We start from the raw sequence: 22,213 nt of genomic DNA on the forward strand, positions 1-22,213 counted from the left end.
TCTGTGATTCCTCTTAGTCATGGGACTAAGAGGCATCTGTCCAGTTAGGATGCACTTGTCATGAAGCAGAAGCCTGACTTTTTTCTTCCTTTTCATGCCCCCTAGTTTACAGTGTATTCTAATTTCTACTGTCTGTTGAATCCTTTATATTCAATATTCTGTCTCTTCTGCAGGGTAACAAGGATTACCACCTACAGACATGTTGTGGGAGTCCGGCTTATGCAGCCCCTGAACTAATTCAAGGCAAATCCTATATTGGATCAGAGGTATCTACGTATTCTTTTCGCAGATGTTTTTGTGTTAAAGGTTAATGCACTATCTTGGGTTGGGTTAGCTAAGCAGGCTGCAGCAGGATGCCAAGAGGACACAGACCCTCTATGAGCTACTTAGCTCAGAGCAGAGAGAAGGACTGCTCTATGGCCATGGCCTTTCCATCTGTTTTATAAATGGCTGCTATTAAGTATTTACAAAGGAAGATTGGCCAACAGTATGTAAACAGATCATTACCACCACAGGGGGTAAAGTTCAGAATGTTCGTTGTAATGACACTGGGTTATTGTCCTTCCTGTATATGAAGAAACCAGCTTCATTATTATGTTTGTTTTTTTTTTTAACATGGGAGGAAGATAGTGGAGAGAAAACTTTGAAAGTTCAATGACAAATGTGATATTGTAGCTATTTTACAAGTTGGCCTATTATAGAAGAAAGGAGCTAGTAATAATGTAAGCTCTCCCAGTAAACTACAAAGTCCAAGGACTGGTTTGTTTTTTGTGTCCTTAGTATCTAAGGGCACATTGACTTTATAAACAGATGTTGAGTTGTCATTCATAGATCTGATGGATAATCAATTTCTTTTTTCTCTAATTTATTTGGATGTGACCTTTTATATCTAGGTCACATGTCCTTTTTGGAGCTTGCCTTGGCATCAGCTGTGAGGTATTGGTCTAAACCTAATTTCTGCCAGACTGCTTTCTAGGATTCCCAACAGTTTTTATCAATGATGAATTCTTATCCCAGTAGTAGTGGTCTTTGTGTTTATCTAACACTAGGCTTTTTTTAAGGTTTATTTTTATGTGTTTACTTTTTTGTGTTTGTAGATTACACTTAGAGCTAAATTGTTTGTTTGTTTGTTTTTCCTTTTTGGTGGGGCATTTGGGGTTAAGTGACCTGCCCAGGGTCACAAAGCTAGTAAGTGTCAAGTGTCTGAGGTCGTATTTGAACTCAGCTCCTCCTGACTCCAAGGCCAGAGTAAATTGTTTTTAAAGATCCTTATGTGAATCTGCAGACATTTTTACACTATATGGATTTAAAGACCATCTTTTGGCTGGGTCAGTCTATTGTCCTATATCTGCAGTCATATTTCCCTGTGATAGCTTTGTTCAAAACACCCCTCCTTGGATACCACCCTCTTATATGTATTATTTCCTCCATTAGATTGTAAACTCCTTGAGGGCAGTGATTAGTTTGCTTGCTTGTATTTGTATCCCTTGTGCCTGACATATAGTAAGTGCTTAATAAATGTTTTTTTACTTATTCTTTTGCTATTAGATACTATTTCCTGAATTTAACATTGTTTAAAAATCTGACTCTTAGACTCTTAAGGCCTCAGTTTCTTCATCTAAAAAATGAGAGATTTGAAATAATCATCTCAATGATCTTCCAGCTCTAAGTCTAGACTGCCTAATTGCTGCTTTTGCTGAAAAAGAAAATGGCTTGTAGGTTTATGTTATAGTTTTCTAGATGATTGCTAATGATTTGTTATACTATCTCCCCAGGTATTAATTTGAAACTGGTCCTATACTTATTAGGATCATCTCAGATTAACAGTAGTACATATTTAAGCCTTGTTTGATTTTTCTAACATGCTTTTGACGGAGTAGAGACTTTTATGTTGTCTGAAGCCTACAAGACGTAGGAATTTGCTTGAACTTCATAGTCCCAACTCCTTTATCCTTCCCATTATCCAAACACTTCAGTGAGTAAGAAATTATTTTATGGTACATAAGAAGACTTATTATTAGTCTAAAATTTGTCTTTAATGCAGTTTGGGTGTTTTCTCCCTTAGGCAGATGTTTGGAGCATGGGAATTCTCTTATATGCACTACTATGTGGATTTCTACCGTTTGATGATGATAATGTCATGGCTTTATATAAGAAGATCACTGTAAGTATTATATGGTGAAATTTAAATGAATATTTTGCATTTTAGGCAATTGTTTGGCATTGAGCGCAAGTGGAAAGTGGTATATCTGGTAGATTGTGTACACTTTGAGGGATCTGTGATCTCATCCACATGGGTACACTCTGATGGAACAGATGCAATCCTTGTATGCCTTCTTGTCCTCCGTGACTCTTGTCCATGTCCTTCCGCAAATCTTCAGTAGACAGATATTCCACCAGCATGCTAGGGATCTTCCTCAAGCTCTCTTGTTGCTGTACATGTACCAGTGGGCTATATGGACTTTCCATCGTTTATCCCTTCCTTTCCATACATACTGGCTTAACAATCTCTTTTTTCAGTCATATGTCGCTTTAATAATAGCCTTTATGCTACTTGTCCTGTGCTTCTCCATTTCTCTTTTTTCACTAGTTTAAAAATATATTTATATTGATATCTTTTATTTTTATATCACCTAGATTTCCTCCATATCCCTCTTCCTTTTTCCTTCCAGAGTACCAAATTCCTTAGAATGAAGAATTTTTTTTTAAAGACTAGAAAGAAGAAAAAAAATTCAAAAAGTCAATTAATACATTGAAAAAAATCTGACAATATATGCAATTGACCCTCCCTTTCCCCACTTCTGTAACGGAGTTGGGAGAGGGGTCTTTTCATGTCTCTTCTTCGGACCTATGCTTATTTGTTGTAATTTTGCAATATTTGTTTTCTGTTGTGACCTCGGTTTATGTTGTTGTAATCATCGTGGATATTGTTTTCCTTGCTCTGCTTCACTTTGCATCAGTTCATTTAAGTGTTTCCAGGCTTCTCTGTATTTATCACATTCATTGTTTGTTTGTTTATTTTTTGTTGGCTGGGCAGTGGGGTCAAGTGACTTGCCCAGGGTCACACAGCTAGTAAGTGTCAAGTGTCTGAGGCTGGATTTAAACTCAGGTCCTCTTGACTCCAGAGCCGGTGCTCCATCCACTGTGCCACCTAGCTGCCCCATGTTCATTGTTTTTTTTTTTTTTAATAAAACATAGTAATATTTCCTTCCATGAATGTATTACATTTTATTTAGTTGATGAGCATCTACTTTGTTTGTGGTTCTTTGTTACCAGAAAAAGTTATACAGATATTTTGATAGGCACTCCCCATTGCCTTTTGAGTAATTTTTAATTCCTCAGAGATTATGGCATTCTATAACTTCAGTGAATTCATCAATTCCACAAATCTAGGATGTTGATATTGAGAAGATAAAGCCATTTAAAAATAGGGTACATTTCCTAAATGTAATCCATCTTGCTCTCTTTTTCCTGTTCAATTCTGGAACTAATTCATTGTCCATCTGCAATGACTGTCCCAAGATATAGAACACACACATATATGTGTGTATACATATATACATACACACATACATATGTATATACACATACGTATATATTTTATATATTTTTATAGTTATATATACATATGTACACGCCTATGTTACCCCCTTCCACACACACATGCACACACCCACAATCATGTATCAGCTCTATACATTGTTGATCCAAATGCATTTCCTAGTTTGGACAGTTGGCATTCTTTACTTGTTTGTTGTTTTCTTGTGTGGATAGTTACTTCTAACTCTTGAGGGAAAAGGGATCTCATTTAGAAAGTGCCTGCACTTGATGCTGTCAGCACAGCTCTTCTGCAAATAGGAGTATCTAGAAGATCCCACCATCCAGAGGAACTTGATTCAATTTAGACTTTACATTGACCTCCAAAATGGTGGCAAATACTTTTGTCAAACATGTTTCTACTTGTTTTATGGATATTAATCAGGGGATTGCTGAAAACAGTTATCTCTATTACAGTTTTAATGGAATCTTACATGATTTTAATGTGTACATAGGAGACTTCACCTTTTGGAGTGAGAGCCGATAAGGTAGCGTTTTGCTCCACCGAATCAAATACCTAAAAAAAAATCAACATAAAATAAGTACAATGGAATCTTGTGTATTTTTCACTTTTCAGTCAGATGTGTTACTATAGAGATGTGATATGCTTGTTTTTTGGTAGTAAAGAACTCAAAACAAAATGGGTGTCCACCAGTTGGGGCATGATTGAGTAAAACATATGAGTATGTGAAATAAATGATGAAAATAAAGAATTTAGAGAAACAAGGGAAGACTTGTATGAACTGATGTAAAATGAAATAAGCAGAACCGGGAGAATAGCATAGACATTGACCTCAGTTACTTTAAAGGAAAAGAACACCAAAAGGAAGCCAAATTCTGAGTAATTGAATTCACCAGTTTTGATCTTGGAGAACAAGTGTCTTTCCTTTTTCTTGTGGTAAAGTGACGAAAGACTACCTGTATGTGCAAAATTTTGCTTATACTGTCAGATAATCCTTGTATCTGCTTTTATTGTTATTTAATTTTTTTTACTTATTATTATTAATTTAACAGACCATCTAAAACCTTTCTCCACACCAAGAACAGAAAAAGAGGATTGTATGTGCCATCCACATCTCCATCATGCACGTGATTTATTTTTTATGTTTCAAATGTAACATGGCAGTTCCAGTACTTTCTTGCTTATACACATTCCCCCCTTAAACATCTCTCTGCTTCCCTCTGTGTATTTTTGCTGATTCACTGGCATTCTTTTCTTTTTGTTAATATCATTGTTAGTACCTTTCTTCCACTTCTTCCATGTAAGCTTCTTCCCAAGGCATTCATCCCCTAGAAAAAAATAAAAACCTTCCATTGGAAAAAGACCCCTGTATTAGCCATGCAGAGTTCTGCTTCATCATCAGATTGTTGGGGTCGTAATTGCTAATTACATTAATCAGAGTTTTTAAGACTTTGCTTGTTTTCCTCTACAATGTTGTAGTCATTGTGTAAATCATTTTTCTGGTTCTACTCCTTTCATTCTGAATCAGTTCATACGAATACTCCTAGGTTTATCATTTCTTACAGAACACTGATGTTCCACATGTTTATGTACCATAATTTGTTTGGCCATTTCCAAATAATATGTGCTCGCTTTATTTCCAGAACTTTGCTGCAAAAAAAGTGCTACTCTAAATGTTTTTATGAATATGAAATCTTTCTATTTTTCTTTGATGTCTATGGAGTATAAACCAAAGTTGTGGTATTGCTTGGCCAAAGCATAAGCACAATTTAGTGATATTTTGGTTATAGATCCAAATTGCTTTCAAGAGGAGTTGGATCAATCCATAGTCCACCAACAGTGCATTAGCGTTTCCTCTGTTTGCCTCTCTAACAATTTTCATTTTTTTCCCCCTCCATTTTACTAATTTTATGGATTTCTGGGGAACTTCAAATGAACCCTCGATGCTATTAGGTAGTCCTATTAAACCTCCCTTATCAACTTAGCATCCCATTTAAACTTTTCTAAATTTTTTCATCCTGCCTCAAACCTTTTTTGGCTCCTCCTACCCTCAGCTGAGAACCTTGCCTTGTGTTTCATAGAAAAAATTGAGGCCATTCATTCATCACGAACTCCTTTTTTTCCCCCCTTTTCTCCCCTCTTCCTCATCCGCTATCACTCAGGTGCTTTCAGGTGGTACATTCACTCTTTCCTTCACCCCATCTCACAAAATGATGTGGCCTTATTCCTTACCAAGGCTAACCTCTCTACTTGTTAAAGGGACCCCATTCCATCCCATCTCTTCCAACAGATTGCTCCCTCTGTCATCCTACTCTCACTTATTTTCAATTTCTCCCTCTCTAGTGTCTCATTGCTTACTCATGTCTCCTCCTCTCCTGAAAAAACCCTCACTTGAACCTTTCATCCTCACTACCATCCTATATTTCTTCTGCTCTTTGTAGCTAACCTCCTCAAAAAGGCCATCTATAATAGGTGTCTCCACTTTCTCTCCTTTCACTCTCTTCTTAACACCTTACAATCTGGCTTCTGACCTCATCATTCCAATGAAACTACTCTCTCCAAAGTTACCAGTGATCTCTTAGTTGCTAATTCCAATGTCCTTTTCTCATTCCTCATTCTCCCTCAGCAGCCTTTGATGCTGTTGACTTCCTCTCTTCCTTAATACTCTCTTCCCTGTAGGTTTTTGAGACATCCCTTTCTTCTAGTTTTCGTCTTACTTATCTGACTTCTTCTCTGTCTCCTTTGCTGGATCCTCTTCTAGATCGCACCTTCTAACCGTAGATGCCCTTCAGAGTTCTGTCCTGGGCTCTCTTCTCCCTTTATACCACTTCACTTGGTGGTCATTCACTCCCATGGATTTAATTACCATCTCTGTGCTAATGATTCTCAGATCTGCTTATCTTATCCAAAACTCAGCTGGCCTCAAATTTTGCTTCTCTGGCTGCCATTCAGACATTTCAAACTGGACTTCCAGTAGACACCTTAAACTCAGCATATCCAAAACAGAACTCGTTGTCTTTCCCCCTAAGCTTTAACCTGTGCTCTCCCCCCAACACAGACACACACGCACACACACACACACACCCCCCTTTCTTCCCCTCATCACCTCACACCTAGGCTACTGCAATAGCCTGCTGGTGGATTGGCCTGCCTGAAGTCTCTTCCCCACTTCATTCCATCCTCCATTCAGCCACCAAAGTGATTTTCCTAAAGCACATGTCCTGCCATGTTACTTCCCCATTCAGTGAACTCCAGTGGCTCTCCTTTGCCTCCAGGATCAAATGCATAATGCTGCATTTGACATTCAAAGTCCTTCATAACTTAGTCCCTCCTGCCTTTATAATCTTCTTTTTTTTAATAGATATTATTTATTGTACTAAAAGGGACCACTTATTTTAGTTATTTTTAACATGAAGCTGCGTTGTATCTTGTCAAAAGGCTTTTCTACATCTATTGATTTTTATTGTTTGGGGATTAATATCATGTGTTATATTTGTAGTTTTGCTAATATTAACCAAACTTGCATTCATGGTACAAATCAAACCTGGTCATAGTGTATACTCGTTTTTAATATATACCTTTTTTGCTAATATTTTATTCAATATTTTTGACATTTATTAAGGATTAATTGCTCTGTAACTTTATTTCTGTGCTTTCTATCTTTGTATTTTAGGTATTAGGATCACATATGTTTCATAGGAGCAATCTGTTAGCTTTGGATTTTGGCAGTGACATTGTTTTCACTTTGGACTGTTTTTCAAGAGGTCATTGCCTGATTCTTTCTGTTTTCACTTCAGTCTCTGATTCTAAATCTGGTGAATTTTCTTTTGTTACTTTTTTGTGTCTAGGTGTTTTGTTTGGTCATGTCTTTGTGGGGGTCAGGTGATTCTTAAATTCTCTTTCCTTGACTTTTTTTTGTGTTGTTTTTGTAGTAGATATTTCACATAAGAAATTTTTTTCAATCTTTTGATTATATTCAGGTATTTCTTATTGCTTTCTGTTTATTCTTCTATTGTTCAGAGAATCCACTTGTATAAGATTTTCCCACCTTCTGTTCTAAGCTGTTTGTTCTTTCAATTTTTCACATAGAACTCTCATTTCATTTGCCATTTTATTTTTTTGTATCTTGATTCATATCATCAAGTAGCTCTTGTTCTTATGTTCAACCTTTTTTCCCCCCCCGAGGCCCTTATAGTTGTTGTCAGTTTAATCTTTTCTGGGTTTTGTCTCTTAGACTTCTCTTGACTCATTTTTTCATTGTTTGATGTTTGATTCTGTTTATTCCAATTTTCAGCTTTAGTTCTTGGATTGGAATTTTGTGCTTGGGCAACTTTTCTGGATGCTTTTGGAATGAACTTTAATAATCTTGCCAAACTTTCTGGAAACTTGTCTTTACCTCTATTGCTTCTTGTGAGGTGATACTGTTTATAATCTTTCACAATCCTTTATAAGAAATAAAAATAATTTTATATTCTAATTGGATGTTTCCCTTGGCTTCCAGATCCTTTTGCTTAACCAGGGGTTCCAAGTGTTTAATAGTTAAGCTGTTTTCTAAATTCTTTTGGCTCCTTTATTGTATAAAGTATGGGACAGATTCTCGACTAAGAGGGTGAGGGAGGAGTGTTTGGGAAGATTTGAGGGGATAAAGGTTTCAAGCAATCTTTTTGGGGAGAAAGAGTATCATTTAGGGATGCATAAAAGGGTTGTCTTGTTTCAATGACGGTCCAGTTGATGTGGGAGATGTGGTCAGTTCATTTCACCATATGCAAAGGTGCAGAAAAAGTGGATAGTGTTTCTTAAAAAATCATAAGCTGCAATAAGATGGAGTTGGTGAGGGGCAGTAAAGGATTTGAAAGTTGAGGAAAATGTGGAATTGAACCAGTTAATTATAGGGTAGATACTGGGAAAGGATGAAAGTGAATGAGAAGCAGAGGTTACTAAGGAGCTGAAAGATTTTTGTGACGATGAAGAATAGGAGAGGTAAGACATGTAAAGATGGGATAATAGGTTATGATAAGAAAGTAGAATATCAAGTTTTTAGATCATGAAAGTGATCAAGTCAAAGTGATCGCCATTAAAAATTATTATTATTAGCTCCTAGGTGTCATTAAGATCATAAATTTCCTTGGTGATTTCTTTATATCAATTCTTATTTAGATAATGTAATTTTTGAAAAGGTTGTTGTATTCTTAGATGTGCTCAGAAAAATAGTGTGACTTACCATATAATTAGAGGGAGGAATCACAGATGGACAGCCTGATTGTTCCACAGGTCCCCAGGAAATACTAAAAGACCTAAGAGATCTAGAAGGCCTTTAGCATATTAGGTAGATTCTCTACAGAGGTTTTATTATGGGAGCATATGAACAAAATTCTCATGATGTAGATGGGCTGAAATCAGTACTGGTGGAAGGAGTGCTAATGAGATGATTGATCCTTTGAAGTACAGGCGTACCTCATTTTATTGTGCTTTTTTTTTTTTGCTTTATTGCACTTCACAGATATTGAGGTTTTTTTTTTTTTTTAAAACAAATGGAAGGTTTGTGGCAACCCTGAATTTAACAAGTCTACTGGCGCCTTTTTTCTAACAGCATGTGCTGACATCATGTTTGTCTCATATTTTGGTAATTCTCACAAAATTTCAAGTTTTTTCATTATTATTATAATATTTGTTTTGGTGATATGTGGTTAGTGATTTTTGATGTTACTATTGTAATTATTTTGGGCACCATGAATTGATAAATATTATGTGTGTTCTGACTGTTCCACTGACTTACCATTCCCCAGTCCGTCTCCATCTCCTTGGGCCTCCGTATTCTCTGAGACATAACAGTATTGATGGATAAGACATAAACTTAGTTGAAAAAGCAGCAGCTGCATTTGAGAGGATTGACTTCAATTTTGAAAGAAGTTCTTCTGTGGGTAAAATGCTATTAAACAGCATTGAATACTACAGTGAAAATCTTTCGTGGAAGGGTCAATCAATGTGGCAAACTTCATTTACTTTAAGAAATTTTCGCTGCCACCCCAGCCTTCAGAAACTGCCACCCTGATCAATCAGCAGCCATCATTATTGAGGCAAGACCTTCCACCAGCAAAAAGATTATGACCCGCTGAAGGTTTAGATGATGGTTAGCATTTGTTAGCAAAAGTATTTTTAAATTGAGGTATATACATTGGTTTTTTTTTAGACATAATACTATTGCACACTTAATAGGCTACAGTATAGTATAAACATAACTTTTATATGCACTGTGAAACAAAAAATTCTGTGACTCACTTTATTGTAGTGATCTGGAACTGAACCTGCAATATCTTTAAGGTATGCCCGTATGATAGTTAAAGAGAAAAAAATGAAGTATGGGCATAGGGAGTAAAGGTAGGGAGTAAAGAGTCCTGGTTCTACTACTAATTGGTAGTAGATTATAGTAATTGACCTTGAACACAGTTTCTTCATCTGTTAAATGAGAAGGTGTTATCTAAACATCTGTGATTCTCTTCATACTCAAGCCAGAAAACCAGCAAGATTTAGAAGGGAGAAAGATCCTTTCTGGTAGCATAAAAGGATCAAGCAAGCAGGGCAATTACCCTGGGCATAGGATTGTAACATGGAGTGCAGAGCTTCATCTAAGGCTGGTGCATTAGTAATGCCTCTGGTATCAATGTCTGTGTTAGTGTATTTGTGTTTTATTCTTTCTGGAAAAGATGGAATTTGAAGCAGAGTGAATCATTCCCTTTGTTCTCTTTCTGTGCTTGCTCTGGCTCTGTCTGTATTCCTATTACTTTTGCTAGGCCAGGCCCCAGTTTCACATTTGGTTATGGCAGGGAAGATTTGAGTTAGAAAAATCCTGTTCTCAGGAAGCAGAAAGGTAGCATGAGAGGTGGCAGACCCAGATGGTTAGATTTGCAGCCTGCTGACCTCCTGCTCAGTTAACACGTGGTCCTAAGATCCTAACCTTAGGTCTTTCACTTGCCTTATTGGTTTCTCAGTCATTACAGTGAGATTTGAAATTAATGCAGTTAATGCAAATTAAAGCTACAAAACGTGGGAGAAGCCAGAGTTGGAATAGTGTCAGTAAAGCTGGGGAGCTCAACTTCCTCACAGCTGGGAAGCTGTAGGGATAGCAGCGGCAACATCTGCTACTGTTTCTTTGTTAAATCCCTCTGTGCCTGGCTTCTTGATTCTTGAAAAGGGGGTAGAGGTAGGGTGGAGGACAGACTCTTGACATCTGGTAGTGTTCCAGAGGCAACCAAGTCCCTTAATCCCTTTCAATTCCTCTAGAGAAACAGCAGCAGGGACTGGAGACTTCCTCAAAGAATTGGTGACCTCCATAGCTACTTCTGTAATGTCTGATTCCAGGCGATACAAATTTTAAGCCTTGCAAAAAAACAGAAGCTGCTGTGTGGATAGAATATCGGAAAGAGTAGCATTATGATCATTGGCTTCACTTTTATGCTTTGTGCTCAGTAAAGGGAGAGGGACAAAGCATTGTTTCTGAGAGTCAGGAAAGTTTTCCCTTTCATGTGGACGCTACTGCAGTTTCATAAACATCAGGTAATCCTCTTTATCTCTCTCTGTGTATAGTTTCTTATGGGCAAAGTGTTTATTGGTCCCAAAAAGCTATTCCAATACTTTAAACCTTCTGACACATTTTTTTCTTTTCTTCCCTTTGCATAATAAGCATTGGCATTCCAAGGAAATGGACAGGCTGATGGATGTCTTTAGGCATTGTGCTTTAGTGGAATGAGCACTGATTTGACGTCAGAGGAGCTGGGTTCAAATTCCAGCTCTTCTACTTATTAACTTTAAATATTTAGACTTTAAGGGGCAGCTAGGTGGCACAGTGGATAGAGCACTGGCCCTGAAGTCAGGAGGACCTGAGTTCAAATGCAGCCTCAGACCAAACACTTGACACTTACTAGCTGTGTGACCCTGGGCAAGTCACTTAAACCCAATTGCCTAACCAAAAAAAAAAAAAAAAAAAAATTTAGACTTTAAGATCCTCTTGGCCTGGGTGTCCTAATCTGTAAAACGACTAAATTGTATTGTAGTGGACCTTAAAGTTCCCTTCCATTTCTAAATATCATAAGCCTGTGATTAAAATTATCCCAGTTAGTTGGTATAGCTGGCATTTTACTACAGGGGTCTCTAAGGCATTATTAAATCATATTATGACTGTAGAAGCACTGCATGGGAAAAGTTTATTTTTCATCCTTTGTTTTGTGAGTAGAGACTTCCAGAACTGTATACCTCTGCAGAACGTGCTCTTGGGCACAGATGAGAGAGGCACCCTTTTGGCTCCTGTCCAGCTTTGTAGGAGGGAACTCTGCATGGGATCCTTATTCCTGGCCCAGCTGTTTCCCATACTTAACACTCTCCCTTTTTTTTTAGTGTGAGGTGTCTTCATTTGTCCTCTAAACATTGAAGTGGGCAGAGCTTTAGAATAGCAATGAGAGGAAAACGTCTTGATGCTCCTTTCTACTTCAATTTTCCTTTAAGAAGTTTAAGGTTCTGAATCACATTGAAGTCTTTCTGGTTTTCTTTTCTCCTTTTTTCCAGAGTAGGGAAATTAGGATACCAAGGTGCCTTGAGATCATACCGTATGAGGATTGGTTCAAGGAACTAGGCATGTTTACCTTGGAGAAGAGAACACTTGGGGTGTTGGGTAAGACATGATAGTTCATGTTCAAGTATTTGATGAGCTGTTATTTGGAGAAGAGATTAGACTTGTCCTGCTTGCCCCAAGGGTCTGCTCCATGCCGGGCACTGTGCTGAGTGCTGGGAATATAGACTGCAGATGTGAGACAGGCTTGGCTCTCAAAATCACATTTTTCTGGGGATTGGGTAGAAATTGTAGAGAGGCATATTTAGGTTTGATCTAAAGAAATAACTATTAACAATTACAGCCATCCAGTCTATCAGCCAGCATTTATTAAGGGCTTACTCTGTGACGCACTGTGTGAAGGAGCTTCCATTGTAACGGGTGGGACCACCATACGTAATTCATTACTTCAAGATAATTACAAAGTAGATAAAAGTAAATAGTCTTAGAGGGGAAGGCCATACCAGCTTGGGGTTTGGAAGTGGGGCTGGGAAAAGCCTCCTTTGGTACATGACATTTTAGTTAGATCTTAAAGTAAGCCAGGGATTTGAACAATCAGTCATGAGGGATGGGCTGTGCTAAGCCCTGGAGATGTGAGATGGAGTGTCATGTATGGGAAACATCTCCTTCTATTCAAATTCCCTTGGAAGTACCCTCCCATCTACATATCAAGTATGTACCTATTTGTTTAAATTTTGTATTTCTTTTAGAACATAAACTCTTGTAGGGCAAGGAACTGTTTTTAGATTTTATTGTATTCCTTGGTGTAGTGCTTGGCATGTCATAAGTACTTGATAAATGCTTGTTGATTGATTAAAAGTTGGTTAACATGGGGGGCAGTTAGGTGGTGCAGTGGATAGAGCACTGGCCCTGCAATCAGGAAGACCTGAATTCAAATCTGGCCCAAGACATATAACACTCAGTGGCTGTGTGACCCTGGGCAAGTTACTTAACCCCAATTGCCTCACCAAAAGAGACAGAGACAGAGAGAGATAAATAGATATCCTATATCCAGGTCTCATTTCACTCTTTAGTCCTGCATCTCCAACTCAATGTGTCCAAAACAATTCATTCTTTTCTCCCCTTAAACCTATTGTCCTCCAAATTTCCCTTTTTCTTTTGAGGGTACCACCATTCAGTCACCGGAGTTTGCAACCTGAGCATTGGCGTTGTTTCTTCACTCTTCCTCAACCTCATAGTTTACTATTAAATCTCTTCCACCTCCAAAAAATGTCTTGAATTTGTCTCCTCTTTAACCACTCGACTGTACTATTGCAACAGCCTCCTAATTAGCTTCCAGTCTTTCCAACCCATTCTTCACTTGGCATTTAGAGCCCCTTACAGTTTGACTCCAGTCTACCTCTTCAGGCTTATTTATTATTACTACCTTTTTTCATTCAAGCTGACTTACTTGTTGTCTCTCAATCTTGGCATTCCATCTCCTCCTTCCTCCATGATTTTGCACAGATCTCACTTGCCTAGAATGCCCTCCTTCTTCACCTTCACATCTCGGTATCCCTAGTTCCCTTTAAGGCTTATCTTAGTTGCCACCTCCTATGGGGAGCCATTCTTTAGTTAGAGCTAATTAATGATGGAAGGATACCTTTTAATACCAAATCTAGTACTCTTTACATTACAGAGCTGTTATTTATTATAAACTTAATAACCATTAACAAAGACAGGTAGATTAAAGATTGAGGTTTTCTGTAAAGCCCTTAACAAATAACAAAGAAAGACCAAACGTGTTCATAGGTATCAGAAAAATATTTGCTCTGTGCCCCTTTCCAACATTTTCTAAAGTTCCACTATATTTGACCCTGTTTTACTTTACATGTACATAATTATGGTCAATGTGTATATCATGATGCTGTGATCTTATTTTGCATATAATGTACTTGTGAGTAGGGGTTATTTCATTCTTTGTATACCAAGTACTTAGCATAGTGGGTGCATAATAAATGCCTGTCATTTGACTAATTTTGTATCATTATGTAGGTAATTTCTGATTTCCTTGCATAGGCTTCATATCTATAATTTTTTTTGGCACTATAATATTTTGTCAAATTAATATCCATAGTTGATTTAGCTACTCTCCAGTCCTTATGAACATATAGGTTGTTTCCATTTTTTTGGTATTACAAGTAAAGCAGTTATGAATATTTTATACAAATGTCACTTTTTTGGGATACATTTAGGATATAACCCTGGCAATGTGATGCTTAAGATACAGCTCTTGCAGTGAATTTCTATATTTTGCTCCAAAATTTGTTTACCCTTTCACAGTTCTAACAACAGTATGGGTGCCTGTTTCTGCACATTTGCCAACATTTTTTTTTTGTTTTCTCCCAGAGTTTTGAAAGTTAATAGCTATAAAATTGCTTTATTTATATGTTCTATACATAATTTGCATGATTTGGTGTTATATAGAAAACTAAGTTTTTCCAATAGTGAGGAAAAACTATTGGATTTAGAGATTGACTAATTATTGATGCAGAGAAATTTCAGTAGATTTAGAAAGAAGCAAAGTGAAGAAATTGTGATAACAAGTATAGATTATTCTTTCTAGAAATTTGGAAGTGAAGAGGTAGAAAAAGTGAGGATGGTAGGTTGAAGGTGGGAATAGCAGGTCTGAGGGATGATTTTGGGTTTGTTTTTGTTTTTTAGAGGTAATGGAAAGCTTAGTATGTTTCTAGTTAGGAAAGGAGTAGAAAATGAGGAAGGACATAGAGCAGCTAATGGGATATATTGTTCATTCATATTTAATTTTTGAGCTTTAACTTATAGGCCAATATGACTAATAAGGGGAAATTGAACATTTTTGAATCTTGTTTCATAGTATGTTCATGGATTTGAAGCATATTGTGTCTTACAGTAGTAGTTTACAGCATTGATAATTCTAGCTATGGGTCTAAGCAGTTCTTTAAGACATACCTGTATTGACGCTTTTCCGCCCACCCTCCCCAGGATATTTTGCCTATAAAATATGCTGCTATTATGAATGTTTTAATGATCATTTCAAAGTAGAAAAAGTAATATTTTGATGAGGAAGCATTTCCTTGATTCTTTTTGTTAAATGTTGGTGAGGAGGTTAGGGTAGGAGGGAAGAAAACATTGGGAATATTTTAGATAGGAAACTGAATGAACAGAGAAGAGAATATCATTAAGGGAAGAGAAGTGTTCCCATTAGCATATTAGAATAAAATCAAAAGGACCTGGTTGCCCTCCAACACATGTTCCTTGAAAAGTCATTTTTGTTTAAGACCAAAATTGAAGGACATTGTTTTGATTAAAGATCATGAAGTCAATAAATCCAGATGATTTACTTTTGTCACTTGTGAGATTAGAAGAGCACTACAAAAGACATGAATAGAAAGTGGAAAGGCAGTTTAAATGGGACAAGCATACCAACACCATTTAAAAGTAGTAGTTGAGAGCCATGTACTACCCCCTTCTTGCTCTAAAGAGTGGTAGGATGGGAGATGGGGAGGGAGAGAGATCTGAAGAATCACTCTAGAGGTTTTGCCCAAGGTCGCATCGATGGTTGCATTTGTCATACTAGAATCTTGGCTTCTTGACTTCTAGGCCACTGTCTGATATTATATCATCAAGGGATCATTCTCAGTAAAAAGGAGTATGATCTTTGAAGTGAATGGAGGGGAGGTGGTCCTCTCTCTCAGAGCAAAAATTACTCAGGTTGCTATGATGGCTTGAGGTTATATGCCATATCATTAAATATAGTGATTATGGTCATTCCAATGCATGTGATGATAATTCAATCATAGAATACAGTGATTGGAATGGCTATGATTTTGTTTGTGATAGATTGTTCAGGTCATCTTCTAGATTATAATCTTCATGAGGGCAGGAACCACGTCTTTAATCTCCCTAGGACCTAACTCACTGCTTTGCATTGTGGTAGATACTTATGTGGCTGTTACGTGAAACCTATGATTTGAAGCCTTATGGTAATGTATATGAGGAAATTCAGTACTTTGTCCCATGAAGGCTTTGTAGACCTGATGAAGAGCTCTTTGCTATTTCAGAGGAAACTGCTGTAATATCATAGCAATAAGCAAAACAACCAGGGATAACTGCAAAGGCTAAATCAAACCCACCCCCAGCCCCCTTTCCCCAGCTGCTAGGGCTATCCCCACACTCTTACCCTCAGATCTATTTTGTGTATACATGTAGATATGTATATGTTTGTCTTTCTTGATAGAATGTATGTATGTTCCTTGAGGTCAGGGGCTGTGCCACCACTTAACACAGTGTGTGGAATGTGCACACATAATAAATACTTCATCAGTTTTTCATTGGGTTTGTTTCCTTATTTATGAAATGAGGGGTTTGGATTAGATGATCTCTTAGATGCCTCTCTGCTCTAAATCCTATGAATCTGTGTCTACTGATATCCCCCAAGTTACCAACTTGGTAGTTACTAACTGATAGTGGCTAGTAATAGCTTTTCTACCTATCTAGATTTAAAAAAAAAATTCTTATGCCTCTATTTTGCCAATGAAATATGTTTTGTGCATTAATTTTTGACTTCTAACACACCCACTTTTGTATATTAATTGTCTTTGAAAATGGCAGCTATGATAGTAATGTCTAGTTATGGTAAATTATTATCCATGTGCAAATTTCAAATTCTTTGCCTTAAAAGAACAAACAGACCCCCCTAAAACATAGTAGTTTTTGGTAGATCCTGGTCATCTGGTCATTAAAAATTTGAGTTAATTTTGTTTTGGCCTTTCATTTTTAACTTTGTGCAGTGAGATGAATGTGTTCAGAAGAAATATAACCTTCCTAATCAATATTATTTGCCAATACTACATATTCTTTGTTTCTGCTATCTTGAATTTTGTTTTTTAGGTTTTCATGTTTTTGCAAGTTGAAAATTGATTCAAATTAGGACTTTTATGCATTATTGTGGAATTTAATTTCACACATTATAGATTTCGAAATTTATTGTAATCTCAGCTGAGAACTATTGTTCCGAGTCGCAATGTAATACAGTTTGCTGGTTGAATCTAATTAAGGTGTCGTATCACTTGCATGCAGTATGTTTCCTTGCCTAGAATGTGCTAAAATTCCTCACTTGGGAATAACACTTCACTCAATGCTTCCTGGTTTGATTGAAAACCCACCAAAACTTGACATCCTGTATGGAAGTCTGGTTTGAGGCAGACTTATTTTGTTTATCTTCTGCATTTTTAACCTAAAAGCTCAACTGCAATTTGTAGCATGACTACTAATAAATTAGATTGAGTAGTAATCTTATTAACTTCACCTATATTCACGTACCATAACTGTTCAGAGACGAGCATTGATACACTGCAGTTCTTGGCACTCAAATATTAGCAAAGTCTTTAAATGACTCATTTAATGAAAGTCAAGTAAGATAGCTTAAGGGTATAGTTGCTTTCTAACAACTCTGAATTGCAATTTAAAATAAAATGAATGTGTTGGTTTCTGTAAGATATTTAAAAATTATAAAATATACTTAGTCTAATACTAATGGGGAAGATTATGTACCCCTCAGAGAGTCCCGCATCTTTCTCAGTGATATAAAATGAACAATGACATTCCTAATGTGGACTTCCCTGTATTTAGCGTGTTTGCCGTGCTGGGCCACAGCTTTAGCATGTCTTTAGTTTTAGGCTGTGCCTTGTGTTTCCGTAGAGCTGGGGTTCTGTGAGTGAAGACCCTTGTGCCTAAGCTGCCTGTAAGCTAAGAATGCCAGGGGAGCTGGAGGTGTGGTTGCAGTTCGGGGTTTTCCATGTGATAGCCACGGCCTTACTTCATGTTATGGGTTGAATTTTCTGGATGCCAGCTATTGGGTCTCCAAACATTTTTATTGAATACCAACTAACCTGGAAGCTAGGAAGACCTGGGTTCTAGTCCTGCCTTTGTCACACACTGGGTGTGTGAGGATAGCTAAGTCTTTTAACTTCTTTCTGCTCTAGGCAGCTCTTAGGTCTCAGAAAGCCGCCATTGTGGTGTGTGCTTATCCTCGGGCCATCTGCATTAAGTCTAGCACTAATATGATGAGCGCTCCTGGGAGCTCAAAGCAGGTCAGAACTTTTTTGTTGGTCAGCAGTGGGATCCTACCCTGAGTCGCTGCTGCACCTCCACCTTGGGAGATAGAGAGGGTGACCTGTTCTCTCCCTTCCCCCTAAAAAAAATATTGCAGAAAAGGTGCAGCCCTGCATTGATAGAAAGAGTTTCCTCACTTGGGACCTGCCTGTAGCAATGAAATCATAGGTATAGTCTGTCCCTCTCCTACTGCTGTGGACTAGTGATTGTCCATTGCCAAACTCAAGTCAAAATAGAAATTAAGAAGGACATGGCAAGTGAAGAGGGCACCACTTGATTCAAGGAGTGAAACTGTTGTGTTGAGTCCAGTTTACTTTGGATGTGAATAGGGAGAGACTAGAAGCAGGGACTCAAGTAAGGTGCTGTTACAGAAATCTATGGAAGAGGTAATGGGGGCCTGAACTGAGCGAGTGGCCCTGTGAGGAGAAGGAAGGAGACGTATAGGAGAGATGTGGAGGTAGAAATGACAAGACTTGGACATGTGAGGTGAGAGAGTGTGAGGAATTAAAGATGACACCGGCCTTGTGACCATGGAAGAAATGGGAAGATGATGGTGTCCTTGACAGAAATAAGGAAATTTAGAACAGGAGGAAAGATAATGTACTAAGATTTGCACTTTTGTTACAACCTACCTATTCCTGCTCATCCTGTGTGACTCATTCTGTCCAACCCCAAACAAAAAGGGGTGGGGATCTTACAGGTCACTACCCTCACATCCCAGAGCCTATCTTTGGAGTTGTCAGCAAACATTTATTATGACTTGACTTGACTTCTGAGGGCCACCTGTCATAGCCATGAAGAGACCTGATGGGCTGGGTGAAGATAATGTGGGGAGGTGTTCAGAATTTTCCATTGTCACCAGCACAGCTGCTCCTGTAGGTGCCTGGGTACTAGTTAGGTTCTGAGGGGCCAACCTCTAGTTCAGATGAGGGGAAGCTGAGAAATGGGGAGGTGTTGGGGAAAAAGAACAGTTGTGGTTTCTTTGGAAACAAGCCACATGATTGCCTGGCTATGTGAAAGTAAAGTGTAACCTATCTTCTCAGTTAGTTGATCACAACCCCTAGAGGTGAGGCCTTGGTCCCCAAGGGCCTGGTGCCTCCACTTTGGTTGCTACCGCCTTTTTGGGAAACTTTGATAATTTCACAGATGATGCAGATCAGCTATTAGTGCTGAAAAAGCAATAGGCTTTTATCTCAAGTGCATTTTAACTTACCAAAAGTGTCTAACTTGAGACACCCAGATGCATCATAGTCACTTGAGACGAGAATACAACTGGATGTGTGCCCTGTATTTTCTGTGTGTAATATGCTTTTGGTATCTTACATGCTACAACAGGAACTAGGGACCCTATTGCTCACTTTTGGGTAACACCTGAGTCTATCAGGAGGTTTTTTTTTTTCCCCTTGGAGCAACTACAAGTTGGGGCAATAGTTTAAGAGAGAAACAAACCCTTCTAGAGTCAAATCTTCAATCTGACCTGGGCTGTGAACCCGTTCTCAGTGGTGCTTAGTCAGCTCAGGGCATCTGGATCTCAGATGAAATGATCTTCATGTCACCTCAGGAGATTAGTGACTCAGGAGGAGGTGGCCCTTGTGATGTGGCTCAGCTTGTGTCAGGGCTGCTCTTTTATGTGGAAGGCCAGGTATTTTATAGGGAGGGTCTTGATCAGGTGTGTCTGATTATCTTCCTACCTCTTGTTACAGGCGGAGAGGTGCTAATTAGGTTACACGGGGAAGTTTCCAGCATGCAAGTTTCTGGGTATTGGGGGTTCCAGAAAAAAGGGGCAGGTTGTGTAGCTACAAGGAAGGAGGAAGGGGCACATCTAGCATAGAGGCAGCTTGATGCAAGAAAGGACAGGACCAAAAAACCTACATACAGCTAAACTAGACTATGATATTTGTACCCAGACCGTTTTCCTGCCTCAGCACTTTGCTCACATTATTTCTTTTTCTTGAAATAGTCACCACTCACACCAACTCTCCCAGCAGTTTCTTTCTTTTAAAATCCTACCCACCCTTCAAGGTCCAGTTCAGATGTAACTGTTTTCATGAATCCTTTCTGACTTCATTTCCCTCCTTCAAAATAGATGTAATTTTCTCCCTGAAACTTAAACTCTGCCTCATGTTATATGTTTGTGGACTTGTCTTACTTGCCCTTCCCTACATCTAGATTTTAGGTCCTTGGTGGAACTCTGTCTTATCGAGCTTTGTAAAAATTGCTCCTCTCCCTCCCAGTACTAGAGCTGATACGTAGGTGCTCAGTGATTACTGATTAATTTTGATTGATTAGTAATATCCTGTCATTACCTGGAAAGAAGGCTGGGGTTGATTACAGTCAGGGATTCTGTAGTGCAGCAGTTATCCACTAGAGGGTCACACGGAGTTGCTTGTTTATTTGTGCTCAGAACAGCTCTAGGCTTCTTCGTCATTCTGTGTTTGAGCTGTGCAATTCAGAAAAAGCGTTGGTACCCCTAATATACATATATCACAGGAATGCTCTGGTCATGAGCGACTCCATCTTGGACGTTTAATAAGTTTGCTCATCATTCAAAGCTCCTAAGTGTGCAAACAATTTGATTTTGTAGCTCTGATAACCAGAAATGCTCCTTAGAAGCATGTGGTTCTCATATCTACACAATCAGGTTGCTTACATACTTAGGGTTAAGCATATTCATTAGAAATTCAAGATGGACTCACAATATGTGTTCCGGCACTGGATCCTTATTTCTTTTATTGTTTTAGGCTCTCTACCCTCCTCTTTTTTTACCACCCTATCCTTGAGCTCTTAATGATTTTTTTCATCAACCCTCCACCACTACTCCTTAACATGCTTCTCCTCCTCTTTGCTCCTTTCCCCTCCCCCTCTCTCCGTAGAATGTGGGATTAGAAGATCTGGGTTCAAAGTCCTTCTTTCCTATTTATTTAGTAGTGTGCCTATGGGTAAATCACTTACCTTCCATGAACCTCTCTTTCCTCATCCACTCTATAACAGTGTTGTGAGAAGAGTGCTTGGCAAAATGTACAGTCCTATGTAAATGCCAGCGACTATTGTTGTTGCTGGTACTACTTTGCTGAAAGTGTGGCGCCCCTGCTGCTCTGAGACAAATTGGTATTAATAATATATAGGAGGAGTATTACTCCTTCACAGTCAAGACCACCATATTTATTAAGTTTTAGGTATATGTACCTAGTTAAACCTGGTTTTATTAACAAGCATATCTCTCATATTTATGGATCTTGGTAGCTCCAGTAGTAGTCACCGTCCCATCCCATCCCTGTGGATCTTCCCTGGATCCATCCCTGTGAATTGTTACAGTTTGCCTGCTTACTTACCTTATCTCAGTTCTGTTTTGTTTCTTCCTAACCCCGGAACCATAGATGACTGGGACAAGATGAGTCACAGAAATGATGACACTAGTTCCCCAGATCCAGAGCCCCTCTGGGTGATCTACCAGAATTAGATCTAGAGTTAGATTGAGTCTCTAAACATACATGCATGTTCTTCCAATCATATTGATAGATGATTAAATGGCACCTGATATGTGATGGAGTAGTCAACTCTGCAAGTAACCACACAGTGGCTATGGGAGAAATTTTTTATTACCTCTTTAAAAGTTAGGAGGGGGGCTGGATAGATGATATATTCTATTCTTGTGCACAATTTAATGTGGTATTATAATGAAATGAGCATGGCATATTGGATAGAGAGCTGACTTCAGAACCGGTGAGACCTGGGCTCAGGTTCTGTCTCCCAGAGATCCATACTGGTTATGTGACCATAGGTAAATTACTTAACATCTCAGTTCTCTGGGCAACGCCCTGTGACTGTAAGTTGCCCAGAAGGTGCTGACCTGCCTTTGTTCGGGAAACTTACTCACAGGGAACTCCCTGCACTTCTGAAATCAGAGGTCTGTTTCCTGTACTACAGTGAATTAATATTTTGTCCTTTCTTTCCTG

General features: G+C 38.4%; 1 protein-coding gene across 2 annotated transcripts in view; it reads left to right on the forward strand.

Moving 5' to 3' along the window:
* MELK (maternal embryonic leucine zipper kinase) overlaps positions 1-22,213 on the forward strand; it is a 104,949-nt gene that overhangs the window by 53,529 nt on the left and 29,207 nt on the right. For both annotated transcript variants that reach the window (XM_027859072.1, XM_027859071.1), the window contains 2 exons: positions 174-266; positions 2,066-2,164. In XM_027859072.1, the coding sequence (XP_027714873.1) occupies positions 174-266; positions 2,066-2,164 (192 nt within the window). The remainder of the gene's footprint in view (positions 1-173; positions 267-2,065; positions 2,165-22,213) is intronic.

This window comes from Vombatus ursinus, unplaced genomic scaffold (assembly GCF_900497805.2).
Source record: "Vombatus ursinus unplaced genomic scaffold, bare-nosed wombat genome assembly UNPS02014158.1, whole genome shotgun sequence".
In the NCBI taxonomy this organism is placed as follows: Eukaryota; Metazoa; Chordata; class Mammalia; order Diprotodontia; family Vombatidae; genus Vombatus; species Vombatus ursinus.